This window comes from Mizuhopecten yessoensis, unplaced genomic scaffold (genome assembly GCF_002113885.1).
Source record: "Mizuhopecten yessoensis strain PY_sf001 unplaced genomic scaffold, ASM211388v2 scaffold6169, whole genome shotgun sequence".
Classification (NCBI taxonomy): domain Eukaryota; kingdom Metazoa; phylum Mollusca; class Bivalvia; order Pectinida; family Pectinidae; genus Mizuhopecten; species Mizuhopecten yessoensis.
This window is the reverse complement of record NW_018406415.1, coordinates 1507370-1524936: the sequence shown is the minus strand read 5'-3', so window position 1 is coordinate 1524936 and position 17567 is coordinate 1507370. Positions and strand designations below refer to the sequence as shown.

Sequence of the window (17567 nt, the reverse complement as noted above, 5' to 3'; positions counted from 1 at the left end):
ATTGTATGTATGTAAGGCTAATACTTTTGCACGTGGAATCGTGTGGGAATGCAAGGTAATGAAAAGGCAGATCGCGCCGCAAATGCCTCTTTATTGCTACCACCTGTTGATATTCAACGTCATTTTACAGAATTCAAACCGTTAATACAATTTTGTAATTTCAAATTTCAACATAACGTAACTTAATGCGTAAACAGCAAATTACACTCTATTAAACCTACAATCGGTGACTAGTATCCGAGCTATAGAGAAAACCGCCGAGACGATGTTGTCCTTACCCGTCTCTGGATTGGTCATTCATTCAAATTCATTCTATTTTATTGAAAAGCGAAGACCAGCCTTAATGCATTTTACAGTAAAACACTTGTTATTGGATAGCATTGACCTTCAGTCAACAGAAGACTTTTTATAATAATATAACACAGCCAAAATCTTTACAATTCTAACCTACCTAAAAACCCGTTTTTCTGATCAAAAATATATATAACTAATCATAGCCTCTTTTATTTTTCGAGAAAACCTTTTATCTTTTACCTTTTCGTTCGGCTGATGTTCTACTTACTTTTATTGGCCCTTATGACCTCTTTGGTATTGATGGGCTGTTAAGAATTTAACTACTTACTACAGTGTAACTAACATTTGTCACGTACACTTACAGTTCGGAGAGGGTTCTTTAAGAGATTTGCAAAAGCATTGTTAGTTTGAATAATATACAGAAACACTCGTGTCTATTTCCCAATAAGACATTAATATAAAAAGTTTTATCCGTGGTTAAATTACATTGTATAATGCAAGATATTTTTTAGAGATCAAGGAAAATATCGTGTCCTCATTTTACAGATGGTACGCAAATACAAAACAGGTTGTGCAATGACTATGCCGTGTAATCTTCTAATAGGAATACGATTGAAAAGTATGAAATGAAAGCCTAAAGAAATCGCGATTTGATACAAAAAGTTATGAAATCAAGACCCTGCGCTTAAAACAGCATCAGATAAATCATCAGGACAATAGAGTAAAGCGACATATGTAGTATACCACACTCAGCGAGCGTTTGTGAGACACGTGTCATGTAAAGTGTATTTTGGTCCCCTAACCACACACATCCTTTGCGATGTAGCTCGTTTCTTGATTTATGGTTTACACTATCATAGGGAATTTTCGCGTTACTGCTGATGATTCAGAGTTTACTGTTTTGCATCCTGCCTGCAGTGTTTTCGTGATATTCTTGTTAGGATGTGTGTTTGGTCGGTGTGCACTTAGAAAACCTATTAGTGACTTTTGATGAAGGAGTTCAAAACGTAAACAGGAGAGAGCAACGTGGCGATATTATAGTAAATAGATTAATAAACAATAAATTATACCCGAAACATCTGTTTTGGTTACCAAAAGTCATCTAGAGAGCCACAGACACTTGCCTTCGGGATTAAGAACCATTTATATAGGCCAGTGTTGTGTTCAATGCAGACACATAGGTGCATATGATATTACTGTAAGATGCAATGTAGATTCACAATTAATTGCTTATTTCCATTGTTTTATTTGCTGATGATGTTTTACGTGAAAACAAAACAATATCAATAATTGCTGAGCTCCTGTGGTCAAAAATGACGTTGACACTATTGCACCGTGGACAATAAAGGGGCCTTCATAAAGTGTATGATTATTCTTTTACAGAAAGAACAAAATTGTGATGCGTTGATGTCTCTTAAGAAAAAATATTGATACAAATTGCCTCAGTTTAGGGTCAACGAAATCAACGTTCAATCTAAGTATACGGAATGTTTCAACGCAGAGTAGAAATCTATTTTTCAAAACGCGTTATGAAAATATTATTAGAAAAAATGTAAACTTACATAACTGCAATTTATGAGGATGTTTTATTCCTTTCTATTATTTTAAACATTCAAAAAGTTATGTGATTTTAGAAGTCTGTTCAAAAGACGAACAAGTTTCCATGTAAACAAATTCCAAATTGGGAGATTTTATCTTGCTCTAACACTTAATTTAAATACCGGAAGAAATCAAAACAGCATACGCGAGCTCTATCAACATGGGAGACACGGTTTATGAAAACTATTTTAGTCTGTTCACTCAAGTACCTTTTCATTCAAAGATCTAATTTTCTCGTACATGTTCAGTGATAGTGTTTAGTTGTATAATTCTTCATTGGCTCCCACAATAAATCATTCTCATATAGGGAAAAACATAATTTTTAAACTCAAGGTTGTCAGTCCCTGAGGTTATCTTGGTTTAGCATTGTTTAACGTCCTATCAACAGCTATGGTCATTTATGGACGGCCTGTGCAAGATGCATGCGTGTAGTGTATGCGTGTGTGTTTTCGGAGGCTGTGATATTTTCGTGTTTGTCTCCTTGTAATAGCGCGGAACTGATGCCGACTTTATCGTGCTACCTCACTGAAACATTCTGTCGAAGATACCCAGCAGGACACCCCAACCGGTCACATTATGCTGACAACGGGCGAACCAGTCGTACCACTCCTAAGTTTCTCAGCGTTGAGCAGGAGTAGAAACTACCATTTTTATAGTCTCAGATATGTTCCGGCCAGGGGAAAACCAAAGCCTTCCTCACTGGGGCGAACGCTAAACTGAAGACCAAAATTAAGGCATTGTCAAAAGAGACATTAGGTAGATGAAAGTTGTTTAGAAAGAAGAGAAAAGATAAGATCCCAAATTTAGTCGCCTCTTACGATCATGCAATGGGGGCAGCAGGTACAATTCTTACACCCTACCTGCAGGGACTTGGACGCATGATAACCTGGAGAATGCCTAGTATGTAGTGTAACACAATCAACAAACTTTCTTTTCCTTGAAAACAAATGTAAGCATTCAATGTTAACATTGTTTTACTTGCAAAGCAAATAATGTTTTTATATATAAATCACATATTTGAAGTATTTACTATAAAAGTACATGGTTAAAAACCAAAAATGATACTGTATATTTATTATTTCTAATTTATCTTTTTTGCACTGCTGTCTTAAAACGTACACACTATAATTTCAAAATTTGAATGTATAAACATGACAGATTACTGATATTTATATGTTTGTGTTTTCAGGTGTTCGTAGACATCATGCTTCATTTAAGGAGAAGGGGCAGGGGAAATCTGGCTCGACATTCAAGAGAGGATTTCGGGTGACCAGAGACGCGACAGGTTCTCTGAATGTGTACAAAACGAACCTACCAAAAACCACCAGGACGACAGCGAGAGGTCATCAAACGGAAGGATGTATGAAATCAAAGGTACTGTAACATATAAATGCATCTACATTTTCACCAAATTAAGTAATATTTTTTTGATTATAAACAGTCTACAAAGCAAGTGTTTCTCAATTCTCGTGTATCGGTAACTAGCGTTATTTTCAATTGTGCAAAACAAAGTATTGTAATATGTCAAACGACATTATTTAAATTAATATCTCGAGCCCTCTGACCTAGATTTGTACGTTATATATTTGCAGAAAGTAATGAGGTGCCCTGTGAGATCCATCCTCAATGTTCGAAACGTTTCCAGCAACTAAGCTGTAAACCAAAGGATGGGGTTTACTACATCAATTTAGCTGTTGGACTCAACAAGTAAGGGACATTCATGAACATGATAATCAAAGAAACCATCCATGTAGAGCGACCACAGTGCATGTGCTCGACTCGGCACAAATACAGAGTCGGCACATTTTGAGTGTCACTTGACACGGTCCGAATCTCTCGATTAAAACCTATTCGGGTAAAACCGATGATAAGACAAAAAGTTGATGTCTACAACACTTAGAGAGTACACCAAAGGGAAAGAACGATCAACCATTGTGCGCCAAGTCAGTGCGGTCAGTTGCAAAATGGTTAAATTGTTCTTTTATGTTTTTTCAGATTGCTTAAATTACTGTATTGGAAATATTAAAACTACTGGTCTATACCTGGATTTATCTACTCGAGAAAAGATATCTTGAACTCGGACTGCCTCCTCGGTATATATCTCTATTTCGGATTGATAAATCCAGGTATTGACCTGAGCAAAAGGCTACAATTGAATAATACCCCTGACTTGAGATAGCAAATACATTATTGTAATTCATTATGTTCGATTACGATTTATGCATTAATTGACCTTGTTAAAACACTAGTGAAACGGTGCTTGTTGATGCAATACTAGTAAACCAGACTGAATCCCGCAAGCAATGGATATGTTTCAATTAGCTAGCGGTGTACGAGAACACCAGCATCCGACAAACACGCTTGAAACATGTGTTTTCAAGATATCTGCTACAGTACACACTGTTTTTTTGGTTAAGTTAAACGGTGTTGAGTGCCTTCGTTATTCGTTATGGTATTTCAGTGAGGTAATACTCTTAGTCAGCATCAACCTGCACTGTCTTTAGGAGGCAAAGACATGAGCATTCCGCTTCCAGCACGCATAACCCACATGAAAGCATTTCCTTAGATGATCTATGCTGTTGATAGGACGGTAATCTGAAAGGAAAGTGTTTATTCCTGGAGTCAACGGGAAAAATTCAGCAACCAATAGCATTCCACAGTATTTGATACTAAATTTATCTCGATGATTGATGCATCGGATAATTCTATCTAAAGAACGCTGAACATAATACATTTACAGACATTTTTATGACATATTGCATTAAATATATAAACCCTAGCAGTATTTTAGTCGTCCTTGCCGAGATGTCGCGACTCTAGCTCAAATCCTCTCTTAAATAATGTTATAAATCCTAGCAGTATTTTAGTCGTCCTTGCTGAGATGTCTCTCGACTCTAACGCATATTCTCTATTTAATAATGTCATGTTTGACCGTTCCCAGTAGAACAAATTGTCCTATTCCAATTCATCTAATAAAATAGAAATTCGAACAAAACCCATTTTTATAACTTATTACTTTTTTAACGATTAACTTGTGTGCCCTTCATATCTTTATCTCTGTTGTCATCGAGATATAGTTACGTGGAATCGCGTTTTGTCTGGACACATGTCAACAATGCGGAATGGTTACATGAGCCATAACCAAAGCGTGTTCACTATATATATATTGTATCGCCGGTGGCGAAAACAATATCTGAATTGTCTGAAGATCTTGTGGTTGATGTACCATGTGGAGCAGGAATTGCTTACCCATCCGTAATCCCTGGTTTTGCCTCTGTAATTTTGTGTAGTTTTACGACTTTGTATGCATCATTAATTCCTTTTTTTCTTTTTGTCCAGATTGTGTTGTACATGTTGATACCATGGCAGTGATTTTAATGATTTTTCTTGTTACAAAACTGGTACTCAGTTCGAAGCTATTCCATATGAGCGGACATCTTCCTCTTGGTTTTAAAGCCATATGATCATTTAAGAACATAACGAAACTAAAAAACGCTCACTTTATCCATTGCAATAGTTATGTATTTTCCTTTCTGTAGCAATTTGTCCTGTGTCTATTTATGCGAAACGATAATCGTACCATAAGAAAAGTTTGCTTTTCGAATTGGCCGTTTCATTTGTTTAATGTTATTTCCTTTCACTTAAATACCTCTTCTGAAACGAATGGCTGTAAATAATTCAATAACAAAACTATATTTGCAAATCCAGTAGTTACCCATTTTCTACTGTGTGTACTGATCGCCGCTTTCTGTGATGTGCCCTTTGGATTATAAATATATCCTACAGGTACACTGATAAAACCTTGATCTCCTTGTTAAAACAAGTTACTATTTAAAATAAACCTGATGATCCGTCATCAAGGCACTGAGTCACGCTCATTTTCATGTCATATAAGGCCACGTGGTACGAATTATGATATGGAATTTTGCATCAAAGTAAAATGGTTATGTAAATGGTCAACTGACAGTTTGTGTTGTTTTACTAGGCGATTCGACTCAATAGTCAAGCATCTTGCCTTCCACGCAATGGACTGTGTTCGATTTCCACTTTCAGCAGAAATCTCAGAGACATTGTCCCCTGTCTCCCTCTTACTGGTGTTCGTGACAAGAAACCAGTAGTTCGAAATTAAATTAGGCTACGACCAATACAGATTAAGCTTACTTTACAGCCGAATAAACAGATTGGCCAGGGCAACTAATCACCGCTATAGCCTCAACCTAATATAGATGTCAAAACGCCTGATGGTTCCGGCTGCATAGTAACCAAATGAGGCTAAACCAAAGAGAAATTTAAACACTGCGTCGCGTGCATTAGACAGTCATTGCGTTCATCTGACATTCATAGACGTATCATACATATCACAAATGGATGGAAACATTTCTGTTGAAAACATGTATCTTTCAATGCTTATTGAACAAAGTTCAACGCAAGAGTTTTCATGAAGTGATTGAATAGATTGCAATTAAAATGAAGCATACTTTATATAGTCTTCCTTCCTTCAACCTTGCCGTTGTGTCTACTTAAGTTTAACATTTCAAAGAGGGTATACTATTGTGTATGGCCATGAAATACTGTATTAAAAGATATAACACCAACACGTCTTAATTGAGCAACGAGATAAAATGTTATTTATTATTTTTTCACTAAATATAATATATACTACCACATACAGATCGATTGCACGCGCATATCCATTTCTTAAATAATTGAAACAATAACACCACTCAAAACATTCAACCATACGACACAACTGTTTATTTCTACACTACCTGTCGGTATATCTCTTCATCTGCAGAAGGGGGAATGCAAGGTTGTCAGTCGTGGCGATGACACATTAAATCTTTAATTTCATCACGAGATTGAAGTGTTATGTAATGAATACTTTTGGGAGGCTGCGATATAGCGCCCTGGAGTTTTACTACAAATAACAGCCTCATCTTCTTTTTATAAAATCATGTAAGCAATTAAGTCAAACAGAAAATGGGCGGAATTGTCATAAAAGAATACGAAAGCAGCATACAAAATAAACGCAACAAAACCTGTTTCACGTAGATTTTGATGACGTAGACTGATTTAATGGGGGCCGATACCTCCTTCTGAAATACACATAACGGTAATTGTTGATATATTCTATCGGTATTAAATACATCGTACATGTAGATTTCTCGCCTCCAACAAGAATTGAATAAAAGATAATCACACTACCGATTCTTAAGACACATATTGTGGCAGCAAGTGTCATGTCTTTGAACGTTCTCTCGGGGAAAGCAGTGATAGTATTGGTCTCATTGACAGACCAAAGTGTATGACATTTTCCTATGAGAATCCGCTGTCATATCAAGTGATATACATAGCAATGTTAAGGGCTTAACATTGAGTTTTGTCGTTGTGGTCTGCATAAGACTTGCACAGAGTTCAGCAGTAGTGTTTTCCCTTTAAATTCGTCTGCATGATATGTGTTTAAATCGCCTTATGTGACATGTTCTACGTATTAAATGCCTTTCATTGGAATGTTGATAGGTTACATATGATATTGGATTGGTGATGTAAGTTTGCACGCTATTCTATACAATCTTATTTGACAGGATACATGCTTATATTCATATCAAATTGTAGCGATGTGACTCAACGTTTCGCCGTAGTAAGCTGACGTATGGCTTACACACATTTCATGTCTGGTGGTCTGCCTTTTGGTTTACAAAGCGTTCGCTCATAGCAACCTGAATTTTACTTTCTTGAAGAGTTCTGTCAAGACAGGACTGTCGAATCACACATTCTTATTCCCAACATAGTTTTGTTTCATAGCAAGCTGCCTTTTCCTGACATACATTTTGGCAGAAGCGATTATCATTTAGACTTGCGTAGATTTCTATGTAGCAGTCTGCTTATGACTATCATAGTGTTTTGTTGTAGCAGTTAGCCTTATGGTTGATGCGGACGTTTGTCAGTAGCGATATTCCTTATAGTTAACAAACAATTCGGATGTTTTGATGTGTCTTTTTAACTAACATGTATGTTAAGCTCTGCCGTAGCGACTTGTCTTCATTGATATACTATTGAATTCAGTCGTAGCGGTGTACCCGTTTTCCTTTATATAAGTATGTATGACGGCATGTAAGTTTTGACGTAGCGGTCTTCTTTATTGCTAACATGTGGTTTATAGCTAACTTAGAATGCCTTATTGCTTACAACGTTCTGTCGTAGCGATTTGTGTTGGCGGCTTGTGGCTATTGGCTGACATTGAGTTCGACAGTAGCGTTTTTCGATACATTCGGCTGCATGATATGTGTTTAAATTGTCTTATGCGACATATTCTGTGTTTTTGATATCCGACAGTGGAATGTTGATAGATTAATTACGATATTAAATTTGTGATTTCCAGACGCACGCTACTGTATAAAATTTAACGTCGCATGATATATTCTTATGACGTTTTAAGACTGGTTCCACCCAGTGTTCGAAAATATTTCACTGCTTGAAAGAAATATAAACAACTGAATTCCTTCATATTTCGATCCCATTTTATAACATGAATCTTTGTTGACAAATAGCTATAAAGTTTTACGATTATGTGTTACTTTTAGAAAATAAAAAATAAATAAAAAGAAGTCCAAAGGGCCCTCACATCTGACATTAGCTGAAGCAAGTATGTTAAATCCTCGTACAAACATTTATCGAATAGTTTTGTTAATCCCCCTGCAGAAACGGGGCGGTTTCAGCCTTGTCTTCTATATTGGGAACATTGAAGAAATCAAGAAAAGACCTGCTGTGTTCCACTGCATGTGTATGGTAAAGGACGACTGGTGTTCGGCCCCTTACATAATTTGAGTTTTTCGTCCGTGTAATCTACGAATAGGACACGAAGATACAAACATTGAGCTGCTGCCCCCATTGAAATACTTGGGATCTTTTTCGTTTCTAACATGTATCATCCTTGTAATCTTTCTTTTCTATCTACTTTCTTTTTCAAGGCGGTGTATCCCTAGATACCTCCTTGCGAGGACATTAAACGCCAACAAAACATAATAATAGTTATAATCTTTAGACAATAACATGTTAACATAGTTAGGGCAAAATAATAAATCTTCGATCAACCAGCACAACTACAGCTCTTTGTCAAGGCCATGAAGGAATGTTAAATCTACATAAACCTTTTGTCATTGACGTGCCATTTTAAATTTCACTGTAATCGGGACCATTATCATATCACAGTATTTATATGTAATCAAGATATCTAAAGTGCCAATCTTTGAAAAATAGGACAAATATAATCTAATCAAAAAATATATCGACCATCTCTGTCTTTTGAGACATATATCCAACTTCGATTAAAAGTTGAAAGACTTCTGTCGAAAATACACGCTTGCTATTTGTTTGACCTTCCTATTTATGTCGTTTATATTTCATGGCATATAGGTAGCAATGTTCGCATGCTCATTAAAATATTTCTGATCTACCGTTACTAGAAAGTTGTTCATTCAATCAGAAACTATTTAAATGAGCACGAGGAACAGTCATGCTACTCGAATTAGCTTAATATGATATAAACTGTAAGTGATTGATTTTATGAAGACCTTGAAAATCCGTTCGAATTCATGCTCAATAATTATTCATATCCTAAGAAAGACCTACATACTATGATTTGATATTGAATATCAATCACAAATGATGAAATATAACATATATATATGAAGAAGCTCTAGAAGGCAGAAACGACTAGCGGACGACCTGAATGATTTATGTTTTTATTCTATAGTTAAGTGTTTTAAATATATTTTAATTTAATGAAGGCATTCAGCGAATAACTTTAGCTGCTGCGGTATTGCAACTACAAGTATGCGCACTGCACACTGACTGATAGTTCAAACAAAGAAAATGTCCGTTTAGCGTCTAATCATTGTAAAAAGTAAGTTGAGAAATAATCCATCGCATGTAAATGTAAAATGACAATCAAAAGTCGGAATAACTTTCACTTTCTAGAACGGGGCCTCCAAGCATTCTTTTGTTACACGGAGATTGGTCCGCTCTCCGAAATAAAAAGGTTCGGGAAACTCTCCTACAAGATAGAATTCTTCTAAAAGCACATCTAAAATCTCTTGAAAATAAAGCGTAGATAAATGGATTTATCATTGAATTACAATATCCAAGCCAGAAAAATATTGAAAACGCTAAACCGGGAACACAGTCGGAACAAAATGCTCCAATCAAATAAATGGTAAAAAATGGAAACCAACATAAAAGGAAAGCACCGACAATAATTGCGACAGTTTTTGCCGCCTTCGTGTCCCTTAGAAATTTACGTATGTTAATTTTTTGATTAGGTTGTCCATCGTTGATAAAGAGAACAGAACGATGACGTCTGTTTGAGGGACCAAAGTTCCGGTTGCTAACCACCAGCTTCCGATTTTGATAGGGACTTTCCGGACACTGTGTTCGTGGTGAGGTTGAGGTGCCTAGATAGACTGCCAAGCTGTCACTTGCAGGGTCGGTTGTGCACCTGTGTTGGTGACGGAACGTCCCATTTCTTAAGTCGGAATCGGAGCGGTTATGTGTGAGGGATCTTTTGTTATTGTTATTACAAGAAATGGGACGATTACGTAACGGCAGAAGCTCTATATCGCTGTTGCAATTTGCTAATCTTTCCTCCTTACTACAAATGAGATATGACGTCCTTCGGCTTGACATGTTGGATGGTGACCGGTATATGGATCCACCCCCACGATGGACACGTAGCGCGATCGTGTCCATCTTTGGACACTTGTTGTTAGTTTGTTCGTCCGTACGCTTGGTCATCAGTATTCCCGTTCTGAGCGACGCTGCGGTACGTATAGCAGCTCGGTATATCCTACAGTAGAAAAAAGACATGATAAACATTGGAATATAGAAAGACCCGAGGGCGGCGTATACTCTATAACCCTTGGTGGGGGTCAGTTCACACTCAGGGTATAGCTTCACACATATTGTTTCATTAATTGCCCTTTCGTTGTATAAGTTGCCTGTAGTAGAGTAATTACCTCCCTTTGTGTAATTATCGCGTTCCTGCTCTGTTATAAGCCAGTTGTTGTGTTTCTGTATTCCATTATTCTCGTCATTCCAGCCAATCAAGGGTGGGAATGAAATCACGAAGGACAACACCCAAACACACATCACTAAGATTTTCCCTCTCTTTTTGGAAACAAGACTAGGATATCGAATAGGTTTTGTAACCGCTAAAAATCTATCCAAGCTTATAGCGCACAAATTCAATATGGATGCAGTACACAGTAGGACATCGATAGCTAGCCACATGGAACAAAATGGTTTTCCAAATGGCCAAAAGTGCAAAACTTCCAAAGCTGCAGAAAATGGAAGTACAAAAATTGCGAGAAGCATATCTGCGCATGCCAAAGACACTATATATATATTTGTGATAGTGCGCAACTTCCGGTTCCGGACTACAGCTGTAATAACCAAGCTGTTACCAAGGAGCACGATGAGATTGATTAACCCCAGAGCTATACAAGCAACAATCATCCCCGGGCTCAAGTCGTAGAACGAAACTCCCTCCGCTCCTGCCGAACAATTCTCCATGGTAAAACAACTGAGGCAAATAGATCAGATATCACATATCTTCGCCATCGATTACCTAATTGTTGTCACACGAGAACTTTTAAACTGATTGTCCTAAACTTTTTCGAATAAATGGAGGGTCGATATAATTCACGTTATCAATGATTACACGAAATTTCATAACAAACATGACTATCTGACTTGAAATTGATCCCACAAAACAAATTACATTTCCCCGTGGTACTGAAGTTTCATTTGTCAGTTCTGTTATGCAGAACAGAGATGCATAATATAATTGTTATGATTTCAAAACAGATTTCACAAAACACCTCTTGCAGTTATTGCATTGAATGAGAGAGTTCAAAAATGTGACACGCCGTCGACCCATTAACTTGTAATTCCATTTCCCGCTGTTTAAAGCGTTAAAAGGAAACATAAATGTTCAACTTAGTGGTTCTTTGATTTTGTCAATCACTTTAAATTAAACGTAGCATATTTTTATATTTTTGACACTTTCACATGACAAAACCGATTATTTAAGATGTTGGATAGAGTGTTGTCATGGATTCGGCGATACATATTACACCCATAGTATCCATGTCTTATCACAGATAGCCAAATCGGTATTCAGCACATATTTTTCATGGTGATTAGGCGCCGCGGATGAATATCGATTTAGTCCACCCGCTTGTAATGCGACAATGATCCTTCCTCTAATCCCACATCCTGATTTTCTCTGCAGGAAATTCGTTTCGGTGTCAAAAGTGTAGCCATTCAAAGACCCTGAAAAATAGAATAAAATGCATTGTTTACAATTATTCAACATCATGGTCCTATTCAAGGATACATATAAGGACCTCACCTCACATTAATGTTTCTTTGAACACGTACACTTAAAATGTAGACGTTTAAAGGGTAAATGCGATTTGTGCGCCAGCATGTCGCAATTAAATGATTTCTTTGCATGTCTGCATTATGTTTAGTATAGAATGAAAATTTTACAATTATAGCGATGTTGTCGGTCCAGGATATATACATGTAATAGTTTTGTATTTTTTTTTTTTTTTTTTTTTACATCACATTGAAAAGTGGAGTCATATAAGGACAAACAGCTTAAAAAAGAATAAATCAAATTTAATCAAAAATGTTAAAATAATGTTTAACATTTATGTAAAAGTGAATAAATAAAAATAAAATCCAAAGCATGTTGGTTGTAATGTATATTATATCTTGCCGCACAGATAAATTAAATATCGTACACTAAAAGCAGAGACTATCAAATAACTTTTCATGCACTTGTTTAAATACAAAAATAAAATTCCATTGTAAAAAGAAATATATATATATTAAAATTCGTAATTGGATGGTGATCAATATTGTGCATTTTAGAATATTTGATTAGAAAACAGTGCTGTTAGGGAAACACACCACAGGCTGTGCTTCACCTTCGGTTTCCCTGTCAGACATACTTTTAAACAATACACTAGTATTTCGCGAGAGAGCACAATAGCAAACAGTAAAGCCCCACAAAGACTTATCGTATAGGAGAAAGTAACCTAGGAACAGAAGTTATGGAGACGTTCCATCGATAAAACATTTAAAGCAATGTTCGAGCTCGTGATAAACAGTTGTTTGCGACCATGGTGTAAGTAGGTAGACACGTATCAAGAGTTGTACTAAAGCTAGAACGGGAAATGTGTAGCTGATTTTTGTTTGCTGTTATTATATAGGCTCAAGGGTTTTGGTATCGTTTGGTTTGATATGTATTTGATTAACTTCCTATTGACAGTCATGGTCATTTAAAGACGAGTCAGGTTTTCGTGGTTGAGGAAAACCGGAGTATCCGGTGAACAACCACGACATGCGGCCAGTATCTGGCAACTGTTCATCGTAGACATATAACACGCGACCCACTGATGGAGAGCTAATGATCGTAGAAGGTCAGATTCATAACCGCTTGGCCTACGCGATATCGTACTTTTTTGTCATTTACATTCTTTCACATAAAAAGACATCAGAAGGTATGTCGATCATTATAAATGTTTTTGGCACTGCTCACTTTGTATGTATTTGAATAAGTGTTGCAATTGTATATGCAAGTTATTTGTACATTAGCTGAAATGAAGCTATTTTGCCATCCCATTACTAGAACCTAGATAATGATTAAGTCTAGACTTATTAACGTCAAAATGACAATTTTTGATATTTGTCTTATTGATCTTGTGTCAATTTTTATGATGTTTTGCCGAGTTCCTGTTTTTTGGTTTTTGGTTACTAAAATTTTTGTTCAAACAAAATATCACAAGTTAGAAGGTTTCTGCATCCGTTGCCTCTGACAAATCTTGCAACAGGTAACAAAATGCACAGTTTTTTTCCCCTCAGTTCCAGAGTGACTGAAGCAGAGGAAAGCTCTTGGTAGAGTGATGATGGTTGCTTCTCCTCGATGCTAGACGAAATAGTAAACATCTCTACAATTCTAACCTATGATGTTCCTAACAATGTTGGTCTGTTAAAAAAGAAATAACTTTACTTAGCTACTTATGTCTTTTACTTTTTCGTTGGTCTGATGTCATTACCTGTCACATGTTTTCTCTACTTTTCAAAGCATGAAGAAAAAAATGAAGAAGTGAATATTGCTTAGCGCACGATGGCTTATCGTGCAAGTTGTATTTTTTGTCGGCCTATCAAATATTTAAAACATTTAGAACCAAACAACGCTAAAATTAGACCTTCACAACAGAAATCCATCAGACTAAAACTATATAGGTGAAAAGGTATAAAAGATTAAACGATACAGCAGTAACACATGAATAGGATGCTATATATTGTAAAGACTGTATACGTCAAATGTTATTGTAATGATCCATGGAGTGTAAGTAATAAGCTATTATTGGCACCGCACACATTTTTTGTTTAAAACCGAGTACATTATAAAATTCATAAAAAAGTTTGACAGTAAATGCTGAATTACAAGCATGACAATAATGGCCAATAGTTTAAAAACACAATGTTAGAAATATAAAATACAATGACCATGACTCTTTGATCGCATTTTAAGAAAAATTGCACATGGCGACTTTCACAAGCGTCTTAGAAAAATGTATAAGGTGTAAAACAAGACAACGCTTCATAAAAAATCTTATTCATGCAGGGCATTCCTCTCGCCAGTAAGGCGCTCTACAATCCCTGTCCACCTATGCCAATCGATCACTCTCGTAGACTTATCACAACGGAAAATTTACACATTTTTCAAATTTATTAGGTTTGGTAGTGTCTTGTATAACTTAGTCTATTTTCTACAATGCATGCTCGTGGTGTCAAGGTTATATTTTGTCTATAACTGCGAATTGCACGCTGTTGGTATGAAGTTTAATGTTCTCTCGGCGGCCTGGCTCATAGGAACACGGGTGCCTTAGAGGCATCATCGAAAAGAGAAGGATAGAGAAGTCATTAAAGATAAAACCATATATATTAATTAGGGACAGGAGGAAGTCAATTAAGGTTTCTCCGAGTTTGCTGGAAAAGTGACGTGGCACACATTAGTCGCCTATTACAATAACATGCAGCAGGTCCAACAGTCACTTAACCATTGTTATAAAATACATCTTCAGCTCTTAAGCAGGCAGACACACATAAGGAGATATTTGCTAGGTGGCATATGATTCGTAGTAAGCGCATGATAAGGCAGCTCCTGCAAAAATGTTTTATTTAATGTATATGTTAAATGTATTGATTGTATATCTGTATAGCTATACCCTACTGTTAGCCGCTTAAGAGTGGCTAGTTCTTACTAGATAGGGCGTGACATCAAGTGTTGTATATTTATTTATTTATTTCATTTATTGACAAGACGTTATAAATCTTTACAAATATACGGGAGGCAAACCCATGTGTTACAGCATTGTAATTTTTATCGGCATCACATCTGGCAACATATATGCGGTCTCCTTATCAAATTAAGGCAACTCCGCAGGTAACTTACGAGACACAACGGACATCTCCCAAATCATGTTGTATACTAAATGCAACGTCACAGTATCGGAGCCTTCTTCAAGAGAAGTTTTGTTTTATTCGCACGCAAGGATTGTTAGTTTGCACATACTCATTTCTATTTGAAAGGATAAGTGTTACATGCAAGTTGTTATGCATTAAGAACACATTACTGAAATATTAACAATACATAAAAATGTACACAAATAATATACGTTTTGTGTTTAACAATGTTTATTAAATTATATCAAGTATGGGCATTTAAGCATTGCCTGTAGAGACATCACCTGTGGCGGTTAGTTCAGATCAAAAACACACGAAATCGAGAACAAACCATTTGCAAAAGTATTGATGAATGTTGGCGATTTCGCAATGATGATGAACGTTCGACCAGGTGAGAAGGGCCATGGGTTTTGTCCCCAGGCCGGGATATACCAAGGTCATTAAAATGGTAGTTGTTTTCCCTGCTTAACGTTAAGCATTTACGGGAATTATTTACGGGAATTGCAACAACTGGTTCACCCGTTGTCAGAATGATGTGACCGTGCGGAATGCTGTACTGGATGCCTTCAGCATTGTATTTCAGTGAGATAACACTATCAGGCATTAGATCCGCGCTATCACACGAAGGCAAATACACCAACATACTCTGCCTCCTGCACATACTCTCACGCAAGCGTGCATACACAGCTCACATGGAAACACGTCCTTAAATGACCATAGCTTGTTTGTTTGATTTTGTTTAACGTCCTATAAACCGCCATAGCTGTTGATATGACGTTGAACAAAACCCCGTCTTAAACGCTTATTCGAAGACGTGCAACCCAGTCTACTGTAGGCAATCTACAGTAACAACATGATTTGGTAATGTAAAATATAAAAGTCCGGTCATCTTATATTCTAAGAGCAATTTTCGTATGTCAGACAAAAATTGCAGGGCTTTCAAAAGATTTCCTCCTGGTTTGCGGAGGGTCAACATACGTGTCAAATAAACTTGTCCTTTCAAACTCAAAAGTAAAAGCTCCTTTTAGAGAGTCAAATGTGTGCTTACAAGCGTCCATTGGAAGCCCTGAAACATCTGCTTATAGAAGTCGGGTGGCGCAGTGGATAGCGCACTTGCCTTTTACCAAGGCGACCGGGGATCGATTCCCCGATCGGACGTGAGAAGGTATGGGGTCACCTGTCCGACCACGTGTTTTTGTTCCGGTTTCAGCCCCCCTCCCCCCTCCCCCGGCTAGCATCTGGGCCAACAGGAGTGACTGATATACTATAAGTAGAAATAACTTGTGTCATAATTGTTGTAAAATAATAAAGTTTATATATATATACATATCAACTTACAAAATGTCTTTGTTAAATATGAAAGGTTAATTTACATGTGCGATTTGAATGTCTCCAAATCCCTTTTTTCATTTATTAATTAGAATAAAAAACACTATAACTTATTATCTTAGGGAAAAAGATAAGTGGCCTTGGGATCACAAAGGATGCAATTGTGATTGTATCGGGAGAAGTCTGAACTAATAATGGTTCTTGTTAAAGGGGATCCTTAAACATTTTTTTCTATGAGATTTCTGAAAAGACAAATGCCGCTACAAACATAATTGCTGTCCTGTCCTGCTTAACGCTCACTTTTTTAAATGTTTGTTTTATGATTAAATTTTGTTACTATTAATATTGATAGCAAAACGAACTCAAAATGTGTGATACGCTATTCTGTTGGCTGTCGTTAATATTCTTTATTATAGGACATCAGCTGTGTCCTATTTCTCTTTGTATTATTGCAATGAGTTGAATATATAGATAGGATTACATGGAGGCTTTATATATAATCTGTCTGCCTAACCATAATAATGCCACAAGAGCGAGCATTCAGTTATATATTATGTTCCTGATTTAGTGGAGGAAAATGCTGCAGGTGCGGGTAATAAATCAACCCGCTATGTCCAACTGCATGTAATCGTAATAAGCGACTAATGATGGGCAAAAAACAGAATCGGGGTTTTGTTCGTCTATGTTCTGCTTAAGGGACATTGGACAAACACAAAAGGATTTGTTGTCCACATTATATATTTTTTTCTGTCTTTATCTTCCTTTCTCGCACTTTCCAACTTCCGCCTTTCTATGACGTCTCT

General features: G+C 36.6%; 1 protein-coding gene across 2 annotated transcripts in view; it reads right to left on the bottom strand.

Moving 5' to 3' along the window:
- Nucleotides 1-6509: 6509 nt before the first annotated feature.
- The window catches only part of LOC110451741 (octopamine receptor 1-like), a 61743-nt gene continuing 50685 nt past the window's right edge, over nucleotides 6510-17567 (bottom strand). For both annotated transcript variants that reach the window (XM_021499908.1, XM_021499909.1), the window contains exon 2: nucleotides 6510-12225. In XM_021499908.1, coding sequence (XP_021355583.1) covers nucleotides 9844-11463 — 1620 coding nt within the window. In that variant the 5' untranslated portion in view covers nucleotides 11464-12225 and the 3' untranslated portion in view covers nucleotides 6510-9843. The remainder of the gene's footprint in view (nucleotides 12226-17567) is intronic.